The 25,622-nt window shown below is 41.6% G+C and overlaps 1 protein-coding gene across 3 annotated transcripts; it reads right to left on the bottom strand.

The window, feature by feature from the left end:
• Positions 1-1,698: 1,698 nt before the first annotated feature.
• Positions 1,699-16,284, bottom strand: lrrc24 (leucine rich repeat containing 24). Of its 3 annotated transcripts, XM_039814521.1 has the most exons (6): positions 16,191-16,284; positions 15,049-15,107; positions 6,247-6,441; positions 5,088-5,366; positions 4,588-4,756; positions 1,699-3,811 (listed from the first exon to the last, which is right to left on the bottom strand). In XM_039814521.1, exons 3-6 carry the CDS (start codon positions 6,406-6,408, stop codon positions 2,568-2,570), a joined length of 1,854 nt encoding a protein of 617 aa, XP_039670455.1. In that variant the 5' UTR covers positions 6,409-6,441; positions 15,049-15,107; positions 16,191-16,284; the 3' UTR covers positions 1,699-2,567. The 3 variants fall into 3 exon arrangements, with proteins under 3 accessions (XP_039670455.1, XP_039670456.1, XP_039670454.1); XM_039814522.1 differs by lacking the exon at positions 15,049-15,107 and having other exon boundaries at positions 16,191-16,266; XM_039814520.1 differs by lacking the exon at positions 16,191-16,284 and having other exon boundaries at positions 15,049-15,484.
• Positions 16,285-25,622: the final 9,338 nt, after the last annotated feature.

Here is a 25,622-nt window from a genome sequence, read left to right as displayed (position 1 = left end):
GTGAGGCTGCTCTTGTTGAATCTGTACATACAGTGTCATCTGAAGTTCACTGCCAAGTTTTTATAGAAATGTCATTAAAAAACATCACTCTGTGATCGGCCCATCAAGTTAAACTCTGGTAGGCGCTACAGGATGCCTCTGGCTAAAAAACATATGTAAGAAGTCATTTATTTCACAGACAATTCCATGAGTATTTGTACCGTCAGTGTTGCTGCCATGGGTTGTGTGTGTGTATGTTTGAATAAAATGCCAGATGGACCAAGACAATTTTCTACCTTTGTTGACAAGTATTATATTCTATTCTGATACCTACCGATATCCAAAGCAATAGTTCACCCATTTGGGTAACATGCTTTTTGACTTTCTTTCCAAGAGATGGGAAGATTGATGCTGTCTGATCATGTATCTGTGTTAAGTAAAAAGCTGAAGCCAGAAGGTGATTAGCTTTGCTTAGCATACAGACTTAAAGCAGGGGGACACAGCTAGCTTGACTCTCAAAAATACTTATTTTTAATACGCTTTTTGTCACTTTATCTATTCACCCATTATTTCTCCGCAGAGCATCTATAGCACTGGTGGACTTAGGGGGGTAAAATATAATAAAGTGCTCTTGTGCCAGATACACACCTGAACTGAAGCGGCGTGAAAAGCCACGAAGCGGAGATATTTTCATTTCGGCGCCAATGTTATTCAATCTGTCTGCCACGCTGCGATCAGGTGCACAGCGGCCGCGCCGGCCGCGAAATTACGAATCCCACTATGGCCACGCCAAAACCCGCCCTACAAAGCAGTTCGATTGGTTGGGGTTAGGCATTTGACCTCGAGGGGTTAAGGTTAGGATAGCCGATTGGTCAGGGGATAGGACCTGAACAAATGGGGTTACGTTACCTTGCGTAAGCATGGATGCCTGGCCAATAAATGGTTTCCTCTATTTCTTGCGAGCGAATGTGTCAAGCCAGGTAGGTAATCACATACAGGAAGACCACAGTGCAGCTAGATACTTTACAACATAAACCACATTTCAAAATAAAACACCAGGTTCATGGTGATTTTAGCTGTCTTGACTTTGATAAGGTACACGGAGACAGAGACCGATGGACGGACAGACAAGAGTGACACACTCACACAAGCACGCATGCACGCACACACACACACACACACACACACACACACACACACACACACACACACACACACACACACACACACACACACACACACACACACAAACATTCACTGGAAGAGAGAGAGAGAGAGGTCTTGTAAAGTGCAGAGGAGAAGGATCACTTACCTTTGATTGCCTTCAGTTGTGTTTCTTCTTGGGTTTCTTGTGAAATAACCGTGTCATTTAATACAGAATACAACTATACCAACTGAAATAGCAGTCATTATAAAAGAATATTGACATGTTTCTGAATGAGAATCATAAGGCTCAAGGTCTTGGTATGAAGGACAGATCTGGCGTTAAAAACACATTTCCAAAAGCCTTCTCCTACTTTAGTCCACGGGTAGCTCTGAAAGCACACCTGAAACTACAGTGCTGGGCATCAGAGGAAAATAATAAAAACTTTATGAACCATGGACCTCTCACAGACTGACCTCTACACAGTTACTGTAAGCCACAGTCTCTATAAAAACATCTTTCACCCACCACGTCATGGGTTGAAGGGTTTTCTTTGTAAGAAAAGAAGCACTGAATTTTTTAAAATACATTTTATTATGTAGAAGACAAAATGTACAATATTCACATTGGAGTGGTTGTTACAGACTGATGTTAATGGAATTAATTCCACCAAAGATTCCATTTCAGACAATAGAAATGTTAATTCCTTGTTCTAGTGTTGCGACAAACAAGCAGAAAAAACACATATTAACATCAGAAATACAATGCCATGGTAGAAATGTAAAAAAACAAACAGACTTTGCTGCATTCGAAATGAACCTCTTTAAACAAAACCACCCACCCACGCCCACACACATATGGGTAATGACAATGTAGTTTCAGTAAGAGGAACGGTTTAGGTCTACTTCTAATGGGATCTGCAACAAGGTCCACAAAACATCTGCACTTCACAGTGAAAATTAACTTCATTATATTTACACAAAACACTGACAAAACACACAAAACAAAACCTAAAGAAGAGTACAAAATATGACTCACTGGTTAAATCCATATTTGTTAGTTGCCACTATGTGTTGCCCAGTCTAAGCCTCTTTTGTGAGGATTGAGATGAACTTTCAAACAAACTATTTCAGATAAAGTTAACCACTAATTATCTTTAAAGGATTGATTTGGAGAAGACAGGTATGGTTCAGTTGTTACTTTCCCTATATATTAATGTTCACCCCTCTGATCCAGCTTAATGTCATACAATCAATTAGATGAGGATCTCTGAGAGGCTGATTGTGATCCAGGTTTCCCCCAGCCACAACTAACTGTACCCTATTTTGGAGTCCCACAAAATAATATGATGCTTCAAATCATTGCACCAAAGTGATTTCATTTCCATGTCTTTAATTAAGTCCATCAACATATTGTGTTTGATTTAGCACACAATTCAAACCCCTTAGCAGTGGATCTCATAGGCAACCTGAGATCCGAAGAGGAGACTCTGACTGAGGAAGAGCTCCTCTGGGTCTGTTGTTAAGGGTCCCTCGCCTCCATCTGCTGGGTTTCTGCGAAGCCCCATTCCCCCTGATCTGGTCAGTGTCTGCACCATTTCGTGGTCCAGGAGGGCCTCCTTCATACCCTTCTGCTGGACAAACCCACTCATCATGGGACACCTGGATGAAGTGGAGCCCAGGACGGGCTGGGTTCTGTTGAGTACGTACATCTCGTGGCCGTGGTCATCGCGGTACTCCTCCAGCTGCGCAAATGTGGTGGGTCCGTCTGAGTAGTCGTTCACATAGAGGATGCTCTCTTCCTTGCTGGTACAGTAGGAGCCGCCTTCTTCTTTGCGGTACTGTTGGTGACGAGTGTAGATCATAATCAAGAGGAGAATGGCAGTGAGTGCCAGCAAGGAGATGCCAACAGCAATGGCGGTCTGTGTAGCAGGGCCAAGAGCATAGAAGTCCATGCTGTCCTGTTCATAGAGCAGCTCCTGGCTAACATCCAGAACCTCTGGCTGATAGAAGGAGTTAGATGAAGAGGAAACAAAGGAGTGCATGTTCAAACGAGGCCAGAACTGGGATGAATATGAAGAAGACACGTTGACAGCCAGATGAAAGGTAACTCTGGCAACACCACCAGGGTTCCAGGCTTCACACTCGTAGCGCCCAGCATGCGCTACAGTCACATTGCTGAGGAACAGCATGCCGCTGCCCATGTCTGGATCAAAGCTGTCCCTCTCGCCGCCCTCCTCAGTCCCACGCACAAGTCCCTGGATTCCTCCAACACCCCCAACCTTGATCCCTCCACTGCTGGGCAAGGCTGTCACCATCCCTCCAGATCCAGGCCTGAGGAGCTCACCATTGGGTCCCAGCTCTTGAACCAAGCCTCGAGGTGATAACTGGGCCTTGCCATGCAAGGCTTTCTTCCAGGTCACCTGAGGCTGAGGGTATCCCGAAGCCTGGCAGGAGACTCTGAGGCTCTCCCCTAGTCGCACAGTCAGGTGGCTGGACTCGAGCTGCACCACAGGGGGGATGCAGACCAGGCTGTTGGGAGCCACCTCCACCAGGCTGAGGTGGGAGAGGCGAGGCGGTTCAGAGCACATCAGCCGACGCTGTTCGGCAGAGCTCAACAGACGCTGTCCGTCTTCACTGATCCAGGTTCTCAGCCAGCCCAGAGCACAATCACAACGCCATGGGTTCTCTGGAGGTTAGGAATGGAAGAACACAAGGTAAACCAAAGTGTATGGTTTTGTCAACTGCTGTTTCCAAGAACAAGAACGAACTTTAAAAGCCCAACTTTTAAGCCAATATGGCAGAGAATCCTTTAAAGTGTTCAGAACAAATCTACAATTCCATGAAAACTGAGCAAACTCCATCGGCTGATTGCAATTGGTTCCAAAGGTAAAGTATTAACTTTGAACCCCAACGTTTTAGCCAATATGGATGAGATATTCCTAGAGTGCTCAGAAGAAATGGACATTTGAAGATCTACAATTCCATGAGAGCTGAGCAAACTCCAACTGCTGAAGATTATGTGATAGGGTTGAAAGCTCCAGAAGAGCTGCTAAATTGACCTTGAGGTGATATTGTTTGGTAAATACATTTATTTTGCTTGTAATAATTAATAAGCTCCTCTGGTGCCCATTGCAGGACTAATTGCCCTGGATAGGAGGTCCCTTTTGTAGAGAATGTTCCTTTGATTTATTATTTAAAATTGTGTCTTTGAGTTTTTTTTTTCTCATTTAGGTTTAGTTTTAGAGTTGGATGCAACCCTTTGATATGCAAAACATGTTGAAGTGCACTTAATGTTCATTGACATAAGCCTGCAGGTCGTGGCTATAGCAGTCCATTCTCGAGCAGTGTCAATATTGTGGTATGAAAGCATTTTTCAAGACATTTTGAAGACAAATTTAATCTTGGAGGATTATATCATGTAACAGTTGACGCAATGTGGTATTTTGTATCCGCTCTGCCTACCTGTGACACGGAGCACTTGCAGGCTCACGAGCGGTTTGAGGGACGAGGCTCCCAGGGTACGGAGGTGATTTCTGCTGAGGTCTAGCAGGGCCAGAGATGACAAGCCAGACAGAGCTTGCTCTGCTAGCAGCTCTATGCTGTTTTCCTGCAGGTGGAGTTCCTGCAGACGCTGCAGACAGCAAAAAGAAAATGTTAAAGGAGGAGGAAAAGAAATGAAAAGAAATTCGACCTGACTCAGTCTGTACGGTATTACTGTAATGGCAGGAATTAGTCAGACATGTTGTCATGAATTGGATTTACAGTTGCAGACGTCATTCTATTTAAAAGACATCCCATACTGGAATAGCTTTAACTTTGCTGGCAAAACTGAAGCATTTTTTATTTTACCAAAAAGGATTAGGGTTAATGTTTTTGGAATGCTTAAAACAAAATGAGCATTAAACATTGCATCCATTCATCCATCTATCCATCCATCCATCCCTTTATCTCAGCTCTCCAACCTGCAGTCCCCTGAAAGTGTAGTCCTGCACTCTAGTGATCTGGTTCCCGGCGAGGTACAGGATCCGGAGGTGCTCCAGACCCCGAAACATGTCTGGGGTGACCAGGTGGATGAGGTTGCCATTGAGGGCCAGCTCCAGCAGCTGCCCCTGGCTGAGAAACGCCCCAGGCTCCAGAGCTGAGATGCTATTATTCTGAAGGTAGAGGTAATGGAGGCTGCCAAGGCGAGTAAGGTCCTGAAGACGAATCTGCACTATAGCGTTGTCCTGCAGGAATATGGTCTGAGACACGGTAAATTAAATTAGTAGAGTGATCACAAACTGATTACATTAGAGACACAGAGGAGGGGAAGTGATGTTTGAATTGGTGTTCTGTTATGTACAAGAGAGTGAGCATGGCCTGTTGCTATGCTCACTGAGTAGAAACATGTATTAACCATGAGGAGAGATTACATTAGCAGGGCCTCCATTAGATCTATCTGCATGGGGCTGTGCAGAGCTTTGGATATATGTTAATGTAGGCAACACAAACAATGTGGAATGAGCTAGTTCAGGATTGTGATAATAATGACTCTGATAATGTGGGATGTGCAGCATTCTTCGTGGTTCAGTTATTTTGCCAAATGCTGCAGAACACAGACCTTGTCAGCAAACAAAGAATGTTTGAGTGATTGGAGCTACACAAGAGTGTGTGCTTAACCCACAATGCATGGCTGTCTTGATTTCCAATGTGCATTCATTGGTGATGTTTTCAAAGAAGCAAACACGGGCCACGAGGTGAAGTACGATCGACAAGATAGACCTGCTGATTGAGGTTAATGAATCAATTTACGCGGGACATGCTTTTCATTAATATTCATGAGCTGCAATAATGTTGGGGGGCCTGAACCCAAGAGGAAAAGACGGTGTAATGTTAAGCATCTTGGTGCAAGAGTCACTTTCCGAGCAAGAATGAATAATTACACAGCCAACAGCGTAACCCCTCCCTCAGGCTTACATCAAAGAGGGTCACAGCGAATTGATTAAGCACAATCATTTCGGGGTAATAAGAATGGATCAGAGAGGGAGTCAACTGATGCAAAACCACTGATGCGGGAGAGGGGGGGCAGCTGCAATGCACTGGCAGCTAATGCCCTAACTTATTGTCGGTTTGCCAACTGACCTCGGTGACAGAGGGGACATCCTGTGGGATTTCTTTGGTCCCAAGAGATCCGCACTCCACTGTGAGGCTGTAGCAGCGACAGCCAGAGGGGCATCCCGCAGACGGTCGAGGGATGAGGGCCACGATGATTAGGACGAGTCTGGAGAACCGCAAGAGGACCATGGCGGTTTTATGTTAGACCTTCAGAGACAAAACCTGGAGAGAGAGAAGGCGGAGGAAGAGACGAGAATAAATCACTAAACTCAGTTACAACAACAAATCTTTTTTTCTTTACGGTAACGTATTTCATCCACAAAGCAAAGATTGACATTGGCTGCAGATAATGTTGTATATGCAGATGGCTGTGAAATGGCAGGGGAGGATTGATTAAAGAAAAAAAGCATGGGAACATTAAAGTACCTTCTTATCCCCTCCTGTTTTCCTTTCAACTGTGTCTATTCAGTGGAATTGCAGCAGCTTCTATTATGGGCTTCAATTAATTAAAGATGTGATAAAAGATGTGCAGGTTGCCTCAAGGACCTCTCTCTTGTCTTTTTAATGCATGCACAAACACACTCACACTCCCTCTATTTCTGTCTCTCTCTCTTTGTCTTAAAAAGACACAAACACACACACACACACATGTGCATTAAAGAGACAGAGGCTCCATTTTGACCCCTATAATCTCAGAAACCACATTTACTTTCTCAGAGCAAACTTAAAGTGGCAACAAGCTGTAATCATCTGATCAGAAAATCAGCCCTGGCTGCTTGCTGCACCTTACAGCAATATCTTCCTTTGATATAAACCCATCACTGAGCAATCTGTACACTTTTTTTATATAGCCCAGAAGGGATTTATTGTTCCGCGCCACAGTTTCTCGTTGGACATCCAATATCATGTAGCCCAGCAGTGTTCATAATAGCTCATCTGCAGCAGATCGCATGAAGATACTGCAGGGTTGGAGATAAAATACATGTTGAAATGTCACACTGAGCCTGTCATTCTGCTCCAGTGACAGTGAGTAGATTTATAGCTGAGGCGCCTGCCTCGTTCTAGAGAATCTTCATCCAGTAGAGAAGCAGACATCTCATTGATCCAATCTAAAGTCTCACATTGTTATAAAACATTCATGTGCACCCCGGCCCGTCTTTCCGTATCCCATTAAGCCTGATTTTGAAATTTCTAGTTTACTTAAGATTGCAGAATCACCCAGACAGATAATTGATAGCATTTACATTTTGCTCGGAATGATTTGCAGATCATCTAGTTTATTAATTGTTAGAATTAGAGTGCACACAGCTCTCATTACAGATAAGATATGAAAGGGTGCTGTGCCTGAAATCCACTGTGACTGTTAAATATTCAGTTTGCAGGGTGTTTGAAATGTTCTGTCAGATTGATATCAAGCGTGTCTCATTTGTACTGTTATAATCCAGACCAGTAATTTACTGCCTAAGTGCAAAAGCACTAGGATCACTGTTTCAGTGAATGAGAAGTCATTCTCAGTGCAGCCACGCTGCATTATTAAGCAAATGAATGAACTGGATTTTAATATTGCATGTTTGATTTAGAGCGCATTTATGCGGATAGCCAGCATGCTTAATACAATGTGACCCACATAAGCTGTTCAATCGTCTTCTTTCAGCAAAAACAGAGAGACACTTATTAACAAAAGCATGCCATTTCCTCTCCAGAGCTCCCCAAACAAGCGTGGAGAGAAATTATATACTTCCATTGTTGGGGAGAGAGAGCACAAAAATTGAATTTTGAATAAGGCCTTGGTCTGTCATTGAGGTTTTTTTTACTTCTCACAGTGAAATTACTTTAAAAAAAAAAGCTTTGACTTGCTTGAAAAGTGTCAGAAGAGGAAGACACTCGCCTGCCCTCGGCTAAGAATACACACAGAACAGGATGCACAGCCGTGTATTTGTTGTTACAATATGAGCCCAACATCAATCCAAATGGCACCCTGCCAGGTAGAAAAAATAGCTTATGTATTTCTCTGCTCACTGCATAGTTACTGAGCGGCAATCATGCCACGCATTAGGTGCTAGGACAAGGCTGATGAAATGTAGAGACAAGGATCCCCTACGGAGTTATCAGGGTCTGTAAACAGAAAGAAGGCGACAACAAAAATAAAACATTCGGGGAGAGGTTTCTTTAAATAATGCTGCTGACTGCAACTTGTCTTACAGTATAAGTCCCCCAATTCAGATTGAGTTTGCCCTGACTCTCATCTTTTGTCATGCTGATGTGGGATTTCAGTGGTAAGAGGTCAATATGTTCATTTCAGTCTCAGTAATCCTGTGCGGAACATGCGTAATCTGCACAATCAGATGCTTGTTAGCTAAGCTGCTCTCAGCACTGTCAATGTTTTCATAAAGGGGGCTGCTTTGTTTGGCGTAAAAAAAAAACAAGGTCAGCAATAAATCTCTGTTGACCGTTTAAAGATGTGTACATAGGATGATTTGAACGTAATGTTGTGTACATAGATCTAAGTGTTAAATTAGAGCAGCTGGAAAGACCTGCCAGGCCAGACAGCAGTCAACACAAGCCTGTTCAGCATTCGCTATCAGCATCAACCTCCGAACATGCATCCACTCACTGCTCTCTGCAAACATTATTTTGCACTGGACTCCAGAGCAACTAGGAGTTTGTTTGTTTGGGCATTTCTGAAATTACAATTGTGTTCTTCTTGACATTGCGCTTTGTTTTCACATCCCAAACAGATTATCCTCTGTCAAACAATCATAGTCTGGCTGGCCAAACGTTAACAGCACAGAAGATTCACAGCATAGCGCTGTTATGATCTTCTCTTATTTTCGGAGGTGCAGCAGACAGTCAGAGGGCTAGAGGCAGAAGTAAAGTTCACATCCCTGTGCTGCCAATGGTGCAGGTCGGCCTCATCCGTTGTTATGGTTACTCTTGTGATGAGGTCTGCTCGCGGGCCCGAAGGCCAGACACAGTTCCTGTGAGCTGGTGTTAGGCAAACAACTCCACAGAAATAGAAGCTGTCATTTCCCGGAAAGGGAAAATTGCTCACAGGACCTTGAGCTATGTGATGACCCCGAGCTAAATCGTAAATTCTCCTTTCATCCAACTCTCTTTCTCCTGCTTGAACTTTTTCCTCTCCTTTCCCCTTCAACCTCTTTTAATCTCTCCTTTCTTCTTGGTTTTTCTGAAATCCTCCATCATTTTCCCTTTCCCCCCATCTCTGACCTCTTTCTTTTCTCATCTCTTGTCCTTCTGCGCTGACTGACAGGTGCTAAATCATTTGTCTCAGAGCATCCTTTTGTCTACAAATAGACTGAGGCCAAGGCACGGGGAGAACACTGTGGCACTAACCCAAGAGTAACACACTGACTTTGAGCGATAGTCTCAACCCTGCACACAAACACACACACACACACACACACAAACACACACACACACACGCTTATAAACATGCAAAGCACGCCTACAAAGTAGCACTTGTACACTAGCCACTAACATTCAGGGACACTGACTGGCAGACACAAACATGCTTATGCACTTGCACACCCTGCCTACAACCAGCAGCCACCGTCATCAATTCACACATAGTCAGATACGAACTGGCAGCCACACACACACACACACACACACACACACACACACACACACACACACACACACACACACACACACACATTTTTGTGTCAGCGGTAAAGGAAGCTCTGCTCTGTTAATAAGCCTGCATTGATTTCTTTATTTTGCCACTACTGCTCTGTCCAGCTGGTCTCCGCAGCCATTGATTTTCACTATGAAAGCAGATGTCGTGGGGTGAGATTTGGGATTGCATTTGCGAATGTCTGTGTTGAAGAGAAACAAAGTAAATTATTGCATGTTTCTTATTGCTTAGATGCAATGTGTGTGTGTTTGTGTGTGTGTGTGTGTGTGTGTGTGTGTGTGTGTGTGTGTGTGTGTGTGTGTGTGTGTGTGCGTGCGTGCAGTGTGTGTGTGTGCGTGCGTGCGTGCGTGCATGCGTGGCTCACTGTCAGGCTACCTCAAGAAGAATCACCCTCTTGAGAAGCGGCAGCACTCTGCCACTTCTCACAGCGGAGCATTCGGTCTAAAAACCTCACTCCATCTCTCTGTACTTAAACAAACTTGAAAAATCTTTGCTTTTTAAGAGTTCACATGATAAACTGCCGTGACAAGTCAGTCTGCAATGCAGAGACTTGTTGGTAATGTAAGCTGGCCAGCTGAAAAGCTCAAAGGCTATTGATATAAACTGCACAAAGGTTCAAAGCAACCCAGAAACTCAGATTTTGTCTGGGGCAATATGATGCTTTACAGGCTAAAGCTACCAGTCACACTTTGTACTTCATACACAGTGAAAGGCAGCAGGGTTACTCCAACCATGAGTAGAATGATTAATAATGAACATATATTGTCTATTAAGGTTCAACACTTCTTTGTGTTGGAATTCTTGCAGTCTGATTTGTGACTGATAATTGAGAACTAAAAGCACAATGGCAACTGTACGACTGCATAATCAATATCCATTTTCCACACAAGATTTACTTTTATGCTTTCACTGGAAGGGTGATTGTAACTTCACATCATCATTGCTCAAAGCCCAAAGAGAGATGGTAACCCTCTTTTAGCCGCATGACCTTCTTTTTTGTTATTCTGGGCTTTCTTTCCTCTAAAATCCTCCAGTTCTTTATCTGCATGACTAAACGGAGGCAATGTTGCAAAAGCTGTGTAAAAAAGGTATGACTTCAAAACAACTATTAAGTATTATGCACAAAAATCATATTGATTTGCACAGGAATGTATTTATACAGATAAAACTAATAACACAAAATAAGGTACAACTTACTTACAGTTATGAGCCATTATTAAGGAAAGGTTTTGGGTTGCCATGTTATGAAAAATCCTTTTTGACTGATTGGACTGCATTTATTTTTGTTTATCATTTGGAAACGGGCTGCAGAAGATCAGGACAACAATCCGTTCATTGACAAGTTATTAAGCCTTTCAAACTACATTATTAATACAGCTACAACCAGTTTCCAGTTAGCTTAGCATAAAGGTCTGAAATGGGGAAACAGCTGGCCTGACTCCAGCCTACCAGCAACTCTAAAGCTAATTAATTAACCCATTTGTCTTGTTTGTTTAATCTGTAAAAAAAAGTGTGTAAAAAAAATATTTTATATATATATTTTTGTACATTTCTGTACAAAAAAGTGTGTAAAAAAATATATTTTATATATATATTTTATAAAAGAAAATATTTTATATATATATTTTATAAAATATCATATATATATATATATTCCTTGGAGTCTTGTTGTCTCCTAGAGGTTGCCAGCCAACCAGAGTGGAATCTTAGGAGGATTGTATTACCTTTGGACAGAGCCAGGTTTGCCCCTGTTTCCAGTCTTTATGCTATGCTAAGCTAAACTAAGCTAAGCTAACCAACTGCTGGCTCTAGCTTCATATTAACCTTTAAGATATGAGAGCGGGTGGCCGGGTTGACTCAGTGGGTAGAGCAGACGCACATATACTGAGAGGCTTATGCCTCGACGCAGAAGGTCAAGGGTTTGAGTCCGACCTGTGACGATTTCCTGCATTTCTTCTCTCTCTCTCTCTCTCTCTCCCCTTTCTTACCGAGCTGTCCTATCCAGGCGGAAAAGCCCAAAAATATTCTTTAAAAAAAAATAGTGGGCGGGATCACTGGCAAGGCGAATAAGCATATTATCACAAAATGTCAAACTATTCCATTAAAGTAATACATTTGGAAATCTTTGAGAAAACCAATTAACCATGGTCTGTTTATGTATGTGTGTTTATGTCACTCATTGTATTCAGGCATTTAGTAAACACACTGGCAGCAAGTTCATACATGATGTCGCCTTTTGAAATATAACTATCACTTTTTCCTGCTTTTCCCATTTCAATGACTCTCCGTATCAACCTCACCTGTCTGACACTTCCTCCTGTGTTTTCTCATGATTTCTTGTGTTGCTCCTTTTTAAATGCCAGTTTTCTGTAATCTCTATCTGTCTCTCACACATGCACACTGCCCACTGTAATTGTCAAGGTTGGTTGATGGTATCGATCAGGGCAATTTCACTCACAGCAGCTTCATCTGACAGGCTGCAGAATTTATGAAGCAGTAGATTATGCCAGCGCAGAATGAATGGTTTGCTTTTCACATTTCTTTTCCTCAATTTTTATCAATCTGTTTGCATCCCCACTACCGTTCACCCATTTTTATGTCTCTGACTGGAGGAGTGGGAGTGTGTGGTAATGAGGGAAGCAAAAGTGGACATGCACAGACACCCACCAATCACATTTGAATGTTGCTCAGTAGTTTTGTTTCACATTGTGATGGATGGATGAGATCAGACAGGTTGGAAGATGGATGGAGGGGAGTCACATCCTTCTCTATTGAGAAGCAGAACAATCCCTTCCATCTTAATAGTATCTCCAATTCTGATAACTGTTCACGTGAATGAATTTGTATTTGATTTTGTTTTCTATTAAGATGTTGAATCATTGTGCTTCTATTGTGTTCCAGATGGGTGAATCTGAATTATAAATATTACTCCTTTTTGTGGCAGTTCAGTTGAAAGTGAAGGTATTACTCAACAGTGTGTGTGGGACTGTGTGTGCATCCAAAAAGGAAATTAATACTTTGCAATGCTACAATAACGATTGCTTATCATCCCACTATATTGCGTTTTAGTAATATTCGGTGTGCAGTAGTGTCTGCAGAAGCAGTCATTGAATCCTCATAAATTAGTTTCTTTGTTGCCATGGAAGTGACAGCATCTGCTGACTGCAAGTGATGGATGTCAGATGTTTGTCAAATAACACTCTGGCATGCCTATATTATGTTATCTGTGAAGTCTGGCATATAGATGGGAAATAATGAAAATGTAAAAGTAATCAGCTTTTTACTCTTGCACTTCTTATTTCAGCTGATCTTTGCCATCCGCCTGTATCGTTTTTAACTCAGGCCATGATTTGGGGTGCTATGCAATTACAGCCAAGAGAGATTTCAGTCATCATTGTCTGGCAGACAGTAGCCAATGAAAAATAAAAGATCTCTAGAGGCGTAATAAGTCAACTTGTCTGTACGAATCTGTCCACACAAGAGAGATGCCCCACCCTCGGAGTTAAACAAACGAGGTCCTATTTAGAGGCCTCCCTGTTTGGCTCCACGCTGCTTCATGCGTGGAATAGCAATTAACCAGGGGAACATGCATTAAAACTCTGAGATCAAGGAAGAAACACTCAGAAGTCAGAATTAGAAAACATAACTGTCTTCCTGGGACAGATTGTATGTAACAATAAGCTTGTAGTGATGTTATCACACTGCACTCCTGGTATCTCTCTTAGTGTCACTGTAATATTCCTGCCATATTCCTACAGGGTGTGTGCTGTTATCAGCAGTGATCTTATTATGCTTCATTTTTTTCCCATTACAACAATATCACTTTAATATTCCCATGCGATTTGAATACATAGTGGCTCTGCAGTGAAATTGCTATAGTTAGTCTCTAAATTGTATTCTGGGATTAAGAGAGCTGTTTTAGTGCTGTTGTACTGCGGCATGATGGGACAAACTATAAGTAACGGATCCCTGCGGTGACACATTTGTTATTTAATTTTCATTAATCAGATTTTAAATTCTGTGTTTATGAGAGAATCAGCAAAACCAATGAAAAACAACAGAACAGCATGGGTGGTTAGTTTGTATTACAGGATATAAAGTAGATATCAGTAACCAGTTTATTAGATACCCCTTGCCAAAACAAATGCAGTCTTAAACAATAGCAATGCAATGAATCTAACAGTCCAGATAGTTATAATGTTGAGTTTTTGTTGTTGTAAAGATTCAACTTGATGCTACAGTTTGTGATGCTGTTGAATTATATACTAATGCACTCAGTGTCCACTTTATTAGGTACACCTGTAGAGTCAAATGCTGTCCAATGCAACTGCTCTGCCTCAAAGCCCACTTTCATTAAGGTATTAGCCCAATTATGTTTTTGCATTGATGTTGTTATCATACTCTCATGTATGTAAATGACAAAAATGACAAAATTAAAAACCAGTACAACACCACCTTTGACTATGACCTCAGTAATAAACATATAATTGAATGTACACATTTCCGATAATGTCAATGGAACATTATGAGCTACGCTAAGCTAGACGTTATAGCAGGGCTGTTGTATTGGATTGCATGAGATTGTAGTAGACTATTCACTATCTGCATCACATAATACCATTAAGGGGATGTGCTAGTCTGCAGCAGTGACCGATAATTTGGGGTCCGTAGTAGTGCTGTTGTTCTGTTGTTTTGCATTATACTTGAGGGGTGTTTCTAATATTTCGTCCCCTCCATTCATGTTAATAAGGGTAGACTCAATTTTGGACCAATACTGGCAGTGTATTAACTATTAATATTAACATAAGGGAATGTGCTACTGGGGCAATGATGACTCAATTTGTGATTTGAGTGCCTTCAGGGCTCCCTCAGTGTCAAATAATATTTCATTTCACTTTAACTTCTTTCAACATGACATAATCCTTCATTCAAAACACATATTTTGTTCCACTCTCATACTATAATCTCCCAAAGTACACAGCAGACCGATCTACTTAAAAATTCATAACAAAACCAATATTCCTTCATGTGGTTTTTGGGATTAAATTGTATCAAATGTGAGTCCCTGAACCTAAATTAAACATAACCGGGGTCCCTGACAAACAACATTTGAGAACCTCTGTGTAACTATAAACGCAGCCTATATCCCCCAGCACACAAATGCAACCTACCGTTTTCCCTGCGTGCGTGGACTTGATCTTGGCAGCAGTCTCCACACTTGCTCGAGCGACTTGGAATTAAAAAAAATTCAATAAAAAAAAGAAAAAAAAAAGAAGATGAACCCCACTTCAAATCACTGCAAATAAATGAGCCAGAGCATTATTTGCCTCCCTCCGCTCGCTTTTTTTCACTCGGTCCTGACTGGGCAGCGATTTAGAGTCCGCACAGGCTGAGCTCGTCCATTGTAATTGAATGCCGAGAGCCGGAGCAAACTGCTCGCATCTGCCAACGCTGGACGTCAGCGCTGATCGAGGTCGATTTAAACTCTTATCTCCCTCCTCTGATATTGTTATGCGGCTTTGACTCGTTTCCCCTTTCCCTCGCCTTTTCCCTCAACGTGGATGCTATCTTCCAATAGTGACCGACTCCTTTAATTATCCCTGCTTGACTTGACTCGCTCCCCCCCCCTCCTCTCTCTCTCTCTCTCTCTCTCTCTCTCTGTGTGCATTAGAGAGAAAGAGAGAGAGGAGGTAGTGGGGGTGTTTTTATTCTCGTTCATTTACTTTCAAAGCTGGTCCTGGCACCGACGGTTGCACTTAACTTTAAGTGCAATTTCCGCCGCTAAATAAACCATGATAAACACCGACACTTTAAATGTGAAACAACACATTTGAAGAGAAGCGGAGGGATTTCAGCACCACGGACAGCGGCCTTGTCTTTTATTATGAAAGGTTACGGGCGTGAATATGAGATCCTCCACGCTCTGCCACAACAGTGGCAATGGCAGGGAGAACAGAACAGAAGTGTGGAAAAGTGCGAAGGGACCGAGTTGAAAAAGTGCCATTTCTGTCTAACCAAGGGCAAGTGAATTCAAGCTGAACCGTGGCCCTTCAATATCCAGCAAAACCATACTGCTCAGTCAGAACAGGAGGCTACAGTTCATAATTGCCTGTGGCAGAGAGGATGAATATGAGCAGATGTTACAATCTATTTACAGTTAAAATAGTTAGGTAGACAGCTACATTAACAGACACCGTTTTTAACGGTGTATGCCTAACATGTCTGTCTTTTAGCTAGCTGTCAACACTTTCACCTATCTGAGCTCACCTTGTCATATTTAATATCTCCATGTCAATCCAGTGCAGATACTTACTATTTCGTTTAGAAGAGACGTGCTCCGTTTCAATGAGGTCCTCCATGTAGGCCATCCAGAAGCGTTTTAATCCATCATGGAATTACAGTGTCTTTGTATAATAAATAAATAAATAATTCACGTAATCTCCAATATCTCCACATCGCTATTCACGTTTTGTGTTTTTTCCCCCAACATGTTAGCTAAAACCAGGGCCTTTCCAAATAACAAAAAAAAGAGGGATTCGTGCAATCATGGCCCATATCGTATGGTAGCCTAGAGCGGATAAGCATAACAATTGTAGGCGTAGGCAATAGCGTGTTTCCTTACTTTCCAAAATCATGAACGTCACTGAAGTTAGAACTTCAACTCCTGATTGGTCAGGTGCCATGGGGTGAATGTCTTTGAAGTAGCTTGATCTTTGCTGATTGGCTGTGATAAATCAATGTGTTTATACGACCTCACGGAGAGACACGAGGACGCTAGTTTAAATGAATGTTCGATGAAGTTACCAAATACGGTTCCTTGCCCTATGTTCAGGTGCAACACATGGATATTTCCTTCTAATCTAAAATTAATTTCTATTTTAATAAGTTGAGTCTACCCCCTGGCGACTGCTGAAGTACTCCCTCGGGTACAAGTGGTTGAGAATCAAAGAAGTTACGTGCACGCGCACTCTGTGCATGCCCCCTCTGATGATGACTTGATCACACACTAATCACACACCACAGTGGTTAAAACCGTGCTGACCCACATTTAGCATCACTTAATTAACGCCTGCGCGCATGTGCATGAGCGTAGCTGCAAAGGTTCCGATATCTGAGCAGATACATTAGTTTGTGTCTAATTACATGTCTTTGTGATGCTGAGCGTGCAGTGTGTGTATACGTGTGTTTGACCTCGGATTTTAATGATCTCCTCCTACCCCCTCTAGGTCAGCATGAGCCTTTTTCGACCCACATCAGGAAAATTAACATCACACTCAAATGTCTGTTAGGGCAGAGGGCTCCTTTCACCATCTTTCCTCTCATCCTGCTGTTCTTAGCTCTCCCTTTTTAGCTGACAGGAAAAGCAACCAATGTTGAATACATCACACAGGCTATTTGTATGCATGCAAAGTCCCATCTACAGTTTATTAGCACATAAACTGGTCCATAAACTTTGCTAACAAGTTGTGTTTTCCAGCCATAAAAAACAAAAACACCCTATTAAGCAGCCAGAGACTGTTGGACTTATATTGTCATGGTTGCCAGTTTGAATCCCCAGATCTGCAGGAATATCAGTACCCTACACCCACTCGACACACTGTGCACTTGAACAAGTCACCGTTCCATTTAGTGCTGCTCTGGGGCCGAACTTAGAAGACTGAGGTTCTCTGGGCTGCATCTGTGTGTGTGTGTGTGTATATAAAATGCCTTTGCAGCTACTCCCACAGGGATAATGTAATTAGGAATGTTCTCTTTCTCAACTTGCCTTGTAAATGAAAACAGCTCTGTATCAAAAAGTGAACACATTGGATTCAGCCGTGCTACAGTATGGAGGATTGTACCACCTCTAACATTAAAATGATGTGTCTCTTTGTTGCTGTGTGGTTTCTTTATTGTCCAGGTAGTAGAAAAACAAGATTTTTTTCCTGGAATCCCAGAATGTAAAAGAAACTTGAATTGAGAGACACAAACCTCCTTGTCATTGTGAGAAATATAATTGTGAATGAATCATCCATCTGTTTGTAAACTAAAATTGACTGGTTTGAGCTATTTCCAAAATGACAGGCAAAGATAAACTTTGACGACTTAATTCACAGACAGATGGAGATTGAGCGATATAGACTAAACCACCAACAGGGCAGTATAATTCCTATTTACATACTTTATTGAGCAATATGAATGAACACAATTTCCATATAAATGTGAAAAAAAGAAAAACCCAGGTGTCGCCTTTTTTGTTTGTGATTTGGTCTTCATGGGTAAGAATCAATAACATGCACAGACAGATGCTAGGGAGATAACAGTGATTTATAGTTAACACACACACACACACACACACACCGTGTAATAAGATGATCTCCCAATGAAAAGCATGCAGGACATGAAAGCTTTACAAATGGCCGCCAAAACAACAGCTGTAATGCGACAGGCAGACATTTGTTCCACTAATCACTGAGGGAGATTGTCAGATACAGCCGGATGAAGGCTTAGAGAGATTTATATTATTAGGCCATACGCTCACTCGCACACACACACACACACACACACACACACACACACACACACACACACACACACACACACACACACACACACACACACACACACACACACACACACACACACAGTGGATGACTCTGTTGTCCATCATCCCATGCCTTGGCCCTCACACCTTGACAGCTGTCAGTGATTTTGACATGTGAGATCACAGAATAAAGGGATTACACTGATCTGTGGAGAAAAGCCATGTTCCCAGCAGATATTTCCGATGGCATTCACATCAAATAAACAACAGTGGGTTATGCGAAAACACTCGTAGATCAAAAGGTTAAGGTTCATTCAAATAACAAAAATACATGTTTTCTGATTTCCTATAATGGTATTTAACTACGCAGATAAACGTAGCACAAAAAGTAAGGAAATTTGTGTTTGGTAGATTATTTCTCTGTGGTAACAATGCTTTTTGGCAATAAATCTTATACCATTGAAAAGCCTGTTTAGCTCCCTTTCAAAACATGCACTTGTGGGATGAGCAGCAGCGCTGAGTATGTGGGTTGCGCCCATGAAAAATTTGCCAAATCTTCTCTGCCAATGCCAAACAGCCTATTCTGCCATTGACTCGTTTGGTGTTTGGTGGATTGGATGATTGAAGTTTGACGAAACAAGACATATTGGCAATTTAACAATTTATTCATTTCCCAAACAGGAGCCTCAGTAGCGTGTGGAAGAACCATACACAGCCACAACAGCCTGGCACCTCCTCCTCATGCTGCTCACCAGCCTGGTCACACACTGCTCTGGGATGGCATCCCATTCTTCAACCAGCATTTGTCGCAAGTCAGCCAACGTGGTTGTGTTGGTCACTCTGGCACGAACAGCACGCCCAAGCTGATCCCACAAGTGTTCAGTGGGGTTGAGGTCAGGACTGCTGGCAGGCCATTCCATCCTCTCCACTCCTACATTCTGGATGTAGTCTCTGATAAACCCCGCCCTGTGGGGGTGAGAGTTGTCATCTTGGAGGATAGAGTTTGGTCCCAGACTGTGGAGATATGGGATTGCCACTGGATGCAGAATCTCATCTCTAAATCAGGCACCTGATTGGCAGCACCTGGGGGTACCAGAAGCTCAAAACAAGTGTCAATAGCAATGGCAATGGCAGAGAAGATTTGGCAAATTTTTCATGGGCGCAACCCACATACTCAGCGCTGCTGCTCATCCCACAAATGCATGTTCCTTACAAATGGGGCACCATTTGAAAGGGAACTAAACAGGTATAAGATTTATTGCCAAGAAGCATCATTACCACAGAGAAATAATGTCCCAAACACAAATTTCCTTACTTTTTGTGCTAAATTGTTTAGTTTTGTCTCTGAAATTTCTGCTCCCAACCCAATACAATGACGAGATGAGATTAATGCAATTTTATCTGTGGTCACAGGATTGAAAAATTACGTTTAAAAAATTCAACCTCAACCTTTCACTGGAACTACTTTCTACCAAAGAAATAGCATGAAACCATTGACAGTGTGTTCCATGGAATATCTAGGCAACACTGGAGAGAGATGTTGCCTTTTTTTTAAAGCTGCACAAATCAATTTTGTTATATTAATGGATGACATGACTATGTGTAATGTGAAAGGGGTTGCTCATAGTGACAAACCATAGACTGTACATACAGTGCATGTGATGAACTACAATCTAATCAACAGACAAGAACATCAATATTGGACGATTCTACCAAAACTCGAATTACGTTGAATGCCCACGATTTGTTTTGTTTTATATTATGGCCAATGCCAATGTTTATAAAATTCTTGGCAACTAAGCCATGTTTACACCTTCAACAACATTAATGTCATTTATTTATCTGTATTATAAGCACTCTCTTTCAGCTCTGTTTTTGGTCTCCACCAACTCCTGAAAAACACTAGAGAGCTGTGAGAGTGAACCAACACAGTTAAGTTGTAGGCCGGACAGCTAAACAATGAGCTGAAACTCACTATAAAACTTCAAAGCTGAGGGGAGCTGTAGATTCAGGTGATAATCATCTGTAGCTTCATCACTACAAGCAACCCCTTTCACAATGCCATTTGATACATTATTAGCCTACTATAAAGATTTGGTTTGTAGCCGCTCTAAGGTTAGTAAAAGATCACAGATACCATTATATGACAAATGAACTATGGTTAAGGTATGGTTAGGGTTCCTACCTTGAGGTTATGTTATAGTTTGGGCTTGGCTACTAAAAAAGCTTAGTTAAGGGGAGAGTATGTTTTAAGTTGGGCAACTAAAACACACTTGGTTTAGGTTGCAATCATGGTTACAGGCAATACAAGAAATGTAGGTTTGTAATGGGACACAAACTTCACTCTAATGCATGAAAGCTGGTCTTGCTGCATGCACATCCACAACCCAACCTCCACACCCTTACCATCTGGCTTTTTACAGGTCACAATACTTCCCGTATTTGGCTCTAAATGTAGGCATTGGACATATTTAGAATTTTTCCAATATGGACATAATTGTAACAATCCTGTGCTGGTGAGCTATCAACTCATCTTTGCAGCTCTACACAGCTTTAAGGAGCATTTTAGCATCTTTCAGCTCATTATTTTGGTTTTCTAGCCTGCAACTTGGTTCTCATCAACCAAAAAGTTAGCGACTAGTTGGTGAACATAATAAAACATTTTGCAGCCAAAGAGTGGGATACTTCTACATGAGTTGGTGACCAAAACATAAATGATAAATAAACTCCAAATGAATTATAATGCTGCTTTTAGCTATATGAACTTTATAAGGTGATTATTTGTCCAGTGTCGTGTTTTTTAAACACAATTCCATCCATTTAGATTGTATTGGGATGATAGAAGCCCCATAGATGGGTATCATTTCTTTTGTGATGTGGTGAACGGATCCTTTAATATTGTGTGGTTTGATTTTCTCTATTTGGACACATTAATAGTCAAAAAGGTGCAGGCACAGGCACATCCCAACAGATAACAAGGTGCTAACAACAATCAAGGCAATGGTGTCTCCCTCTTCCTGGATATCCCCTGATGCCTTTTCATCTGTGACTTCTCTGAAACTCCATTACTATTGCAGAAGGGTATCGTGCTTCTGCACCACAATCAATACTCTTCCATTAAGGTGATGAACGGTCTGTTTCCCCAACCTTCTGCAGTCAAGACAAATTCTCAGGACCCACTGATCCAAATCAGTCAATGTGGGCATGACAGCACTACACCCAGGCAATGTGAAGGGTAAAGAGAGTTGCTGACTGGGGAAGTCTGATCAACTCTTTCATCCCCACTGGTTCACATCTCCTGTGTAATGAAATTTACCTTAACAGTAGTCAACTTATACAGAGACATTCATTTCTCAAATGTAGAGTGAGGGATACATTTTGGCGGCGGTGGTGATGGTGCAGTGGATATGACACATTCCTTTGATGTGAGAGAACTGGGTTCAATTCCCACTCCGATACATCAATCAATGTGTTGCTGAGCAAGACACTTAACCCCTAGTTGCTCGAGAGGCGTGTGACCTCTGACATATATAGCAATTGTAAGTCGCTTTGTGACATGTAATGTACATTTTTATCTGAGAGTAAGATCTTGTCTTCAAGATCATTTCTAAAACTAAATTTGAATTGATAAGTCTGGCAAATGAAGCAATTTAGTCTAATACATAATTTTGGTTTAAAAGGCAGAAAATGTAAAGGTTTAATTTTCACCCCGATCTGGCATCAACAAGGCGGCATGGTAAACGACTTTGCAACTGTGGAAATGAAAAGTAAGTAACGTGCCAAGAGAACATATTTCCCCACTGTATTTTCAGTAAGCATTAGTATAACTGTTTACCAGCTGTAAAAACAAACACACACTGTTCTTGAATTTATAGAAGAAATGCAAAGTCACCCTTCAGGAAAAAGGAATTAGCTTGCTAATTGTTATTACAGAGATAGACATGTTGTGAAAACCTTGGCAAAGGCAGCGCTGTGTTAATTAAATAAAGTCAGTGTTGTTAGCTCGCTCCAGAAACTATTTGCCTTCAATTTAACAGCTGACATCTTCTACTATCCTTTGGTAATCTGAAGAGAAATGCACAGTGGCAAAGCAATTGCTGGGTGACTGACAGGCTCGCGGCCGAACATTTAGCTAAGCCAACAAAGCAAATTCTGCATTATGTTGAAACAAAGTTCACATTTTGTCTGTGGAATGGAAAGAATGGTGTGTCTGTGTTGGTGATGAATGGTAATGACTGCAAAAATAAATGTACGATGATATAAACAGTGGCGGTTCTACAATGAATTACACCCAGGACGAGACCCCCTTCGAGTTGCAAAATCATCAATGATGTTATCGTATGAAATCTGCTCCCCTATTGAATGATTGATACTGACAGAAAAGGCCAGTGAGCCGTTCCTGGGACATGGTTGACCTCAGGTATGACTTGATCAACTTTAGACACTTTGACAGCGAATAACTTTACATCTAAAGCGTTTAAATTACCTTGTAATGGTTCCGTAGCAGACATTTTTGTAAAAATAGGCTAAGAATTGTGTCATAACCATGCGACTTACTGTGGCATGGTAGAGCAATTACCGTATAGTACAGGAGAAGCTTGCAGGCAGTTTCGACTTACATTAGCTGTTTAAGTTTAATTACTAATGTTAACTAGCATTTTAGTTGGCAACAATTAGCCTGTGCCTATGTTATCTACTAACATATACCTACGCTCTCCGTCTCTGAAAGATTGGGAATGATTGAGATTTCTCTTGGCACAGCTACCAGAAGACTTCCAACTTTCAGACAGGTTGCTCACGTCACATCTACGTCTTCGAGTTCAGTTGGAGGCTGCACAGTAACGCTCAGCCCTCACTGGAAAAGTGCTTCTAATATCGTTCACTGGTCTCCATCTAGAGCAATGGGATCTATTTAACTGTATATGGTTCGACCCAGAGGTGAACTGTTCCCCGCTCCCCCTCCCCTTTCCCCTTCTCACAGCTTCTCTGTGCAGTGTGCACGGTAGGCTACCTTCTCAGCAAGCAGGGGCACCAATTTGCCAATTCCCCACATGGTGAAATGATAGATAATACAGTAGAAAACCGCTTTGAGGATTTTTTTTTGTTTTAAGTGCTCGTGCCGCCCCCCATGTGTCATGAAAAAATGCCCGCTTTGCCTGTGCCAAAAACCGCTACTAGATATAAAACAAAGTTATAAATGTAATAAAACAAAGAAAAGTAGCAAATCCTTACATTAAAGCTGGAACCAGAGAGTGTAAGGCGCTTTTGTTAGATAAATGACTTAAACCATTAATCAAAAGTGTTACAGATTAATGATCTGTTAATCAACCAACCGTTTCAGCACTAGATCAGTCTTTTTGACAGTATATCTGACTCTTTCAAGTTCTCGAACTTTAAAGTGCATTACTAAATTGTTGTAGTACTCCCTTACAACCCCCCCACCCCTCTGGTAAACACTGGTAAACCTCCAAACCCTGCTGTAAAACACAGTATCAAAGTCATAAATGCTATTTTGCAAAAAAAAAAAAGCTGTGGTGTCACACTGCAGATATGCCCTATATGGTATTATATTATTATAGTCGACAGAAGCAACAGCTTGCTCGCTGTGACCTTGGGTTCTGACTGTTTAGCTCTGGAAACTAGTAATGTTGGGTTCCTACAACTGGAGTCACCTTTCAAACAAAATGCAACAACCCCCCCCCCAAGCAGGAAAATTGCTTTCTGTAATAAAAGGTGAGTCCAGTCTAGGAAATGTCCTTCAGCCACCCCTGACAAAATGGCTATACCATTTCACCGCAGCTGTGTTGCTCTGAGGACAACATGGACTGCAAACAAGGATTAGGATCAACAGTTACAATCTCCACAACTGCCCTCTGTCTGTTACTGTTTGCATCAGTACTTATATAATTCAACTGCTATTCTATGAGGGGTGACTATTCATGTCTTGTTGTTTCCTATTCCCCCAAAACCTGTTCTAGCTGATGTGATTGTGTAACTGATTGCAGACTTTACGTAACTGGATAAACAGCAAGCCAACCACGATAATAAGAAGTGTTGTGTTTGTTGTGTAAACACTTAACAAGCCATTGACATTTATCTGTGTTCATTATGTAGCTTAATTCTGTAACCTGGTGGCACCCATGATGGATGTTATGGCCCAGTAATAAAATGGCTTAGCTGGAGTAGCTCTGGCTGTAAGAGTCTGGTGGTCCTTATATCCACAGTCATGCTGCCCTCTTCTGATTCCACTTGATAATACATAAAAGGCACATACTGTCAATTTTTTTGCCATGGAATTTAGCATCAATATTCATCTGGCACAATCAAAGATTCCTTAAGATGTTGGTGACACCCTTTACCCCCTCTAACTTTGGTTTATGACAAGGTATCTTGAAAATTAAATCAAGCCAGATTTGCATGAAATCTATTGTGATGATTAATGGTTGGGTAAATGCTAATGTTTTTGGTGACACCCGGACCTTTGATCCAGCTCCACCCAAAACTGACTGTGCACATTCACGTGTGTGATAATCAGCCCAGAAGTAAATGCACTGAATGATGCATTCAGATAGGTTGTTTTACTTTGACAACTAAGTCACAGCTGCTACACCTGTAAATTGTAATTTTTGATTCAGTGTAGACAAAAGGCTCTCATAACTCTAAATAACCTCTTATGTCATATTCAATATCTCCAGTTTTGTTTAGAAGCAGAGAAATGCGCCGTTTCAAGGTCTTCCATGCGATTGTTGGCCTTCCCTAAACTTTTTAATCCAGCATGGAGTTACAGTGTCTTTGTTACAATAAATCCATAAGTATGAATCCATAAATCAAGTTACACAATGTTTGATATCTCCGCATTGCCAGAAGCTTTGTAATTCAGCCTGGAACTGCAGTGTCTTCTCAAAAACTTTGCACCATTATTTAGGAGCAATAAATCCACTGTTACTGTTTACCCCAGCCATCTTGAATCCCAGAATTTTGTCAGGTGAGTGTGTTGACTAATCAGAGGCTTTCTTCCTGACTATCTTCTTCTTCCTTGGTGTTTTCATCCACAATGTTGGAGATGCTGCCACTTTTCCTGACTGTGTTAATTTGCTGCTACAGATACTAAACACGGAACAAACGATCCAAAATAATGATATACAGCATAAATGTTATAAATAAATACATTCTCAGAGCAGAGCTTCAGGTCATTCAGGCAGCCCTGAATGTGTAAATGAA

The sequence above is a fragment of the Perca fluviatilis genome, chromosome 11 (assembly GCF_010015445.1).
Source record: "Perca fluviatilis chromosome 11, GENO_Pfluv_1.0, whole genome shotgun sequence".
NCBI classification, from domain to species: Eukaryota; Metazoa; Chordata; class Actinopteri; order Perciformes; family Percidae; genus Perca; species Perca fluviatilis.
The sequence above is the reverse complement of the archived record's forward strand: the minus strand, read 5'-3'. Positions and strand labels throughout refer to the sequence as shown.

Excerpts from the sequence above, each read along its gene's own strand:
- lrrc24 (XM_039814521.1), bottom strand. The coding sequence starts at position 6,408 with ATGGTCCTCTTGCGGTTCTCCAGACTCGTCCTAATCATCGTGGCCCTC. Across the intron at positions 4,757-5,087 it reads ACACTTTCAGGGGACTGCAG|CGTCTGCAGGAACTCCACCT; the intron begins GTTGGAGAGCTG and ends TGCTGTCTGCAG. Across the intron at positions 3,812-4,587 it reads GCAAGTGCTCCGTGTCACAG|AGAACCCATGGCGTTGTGAT; the intron begins GTAGGCAGAGCG and ends CCTAACCTCCAG.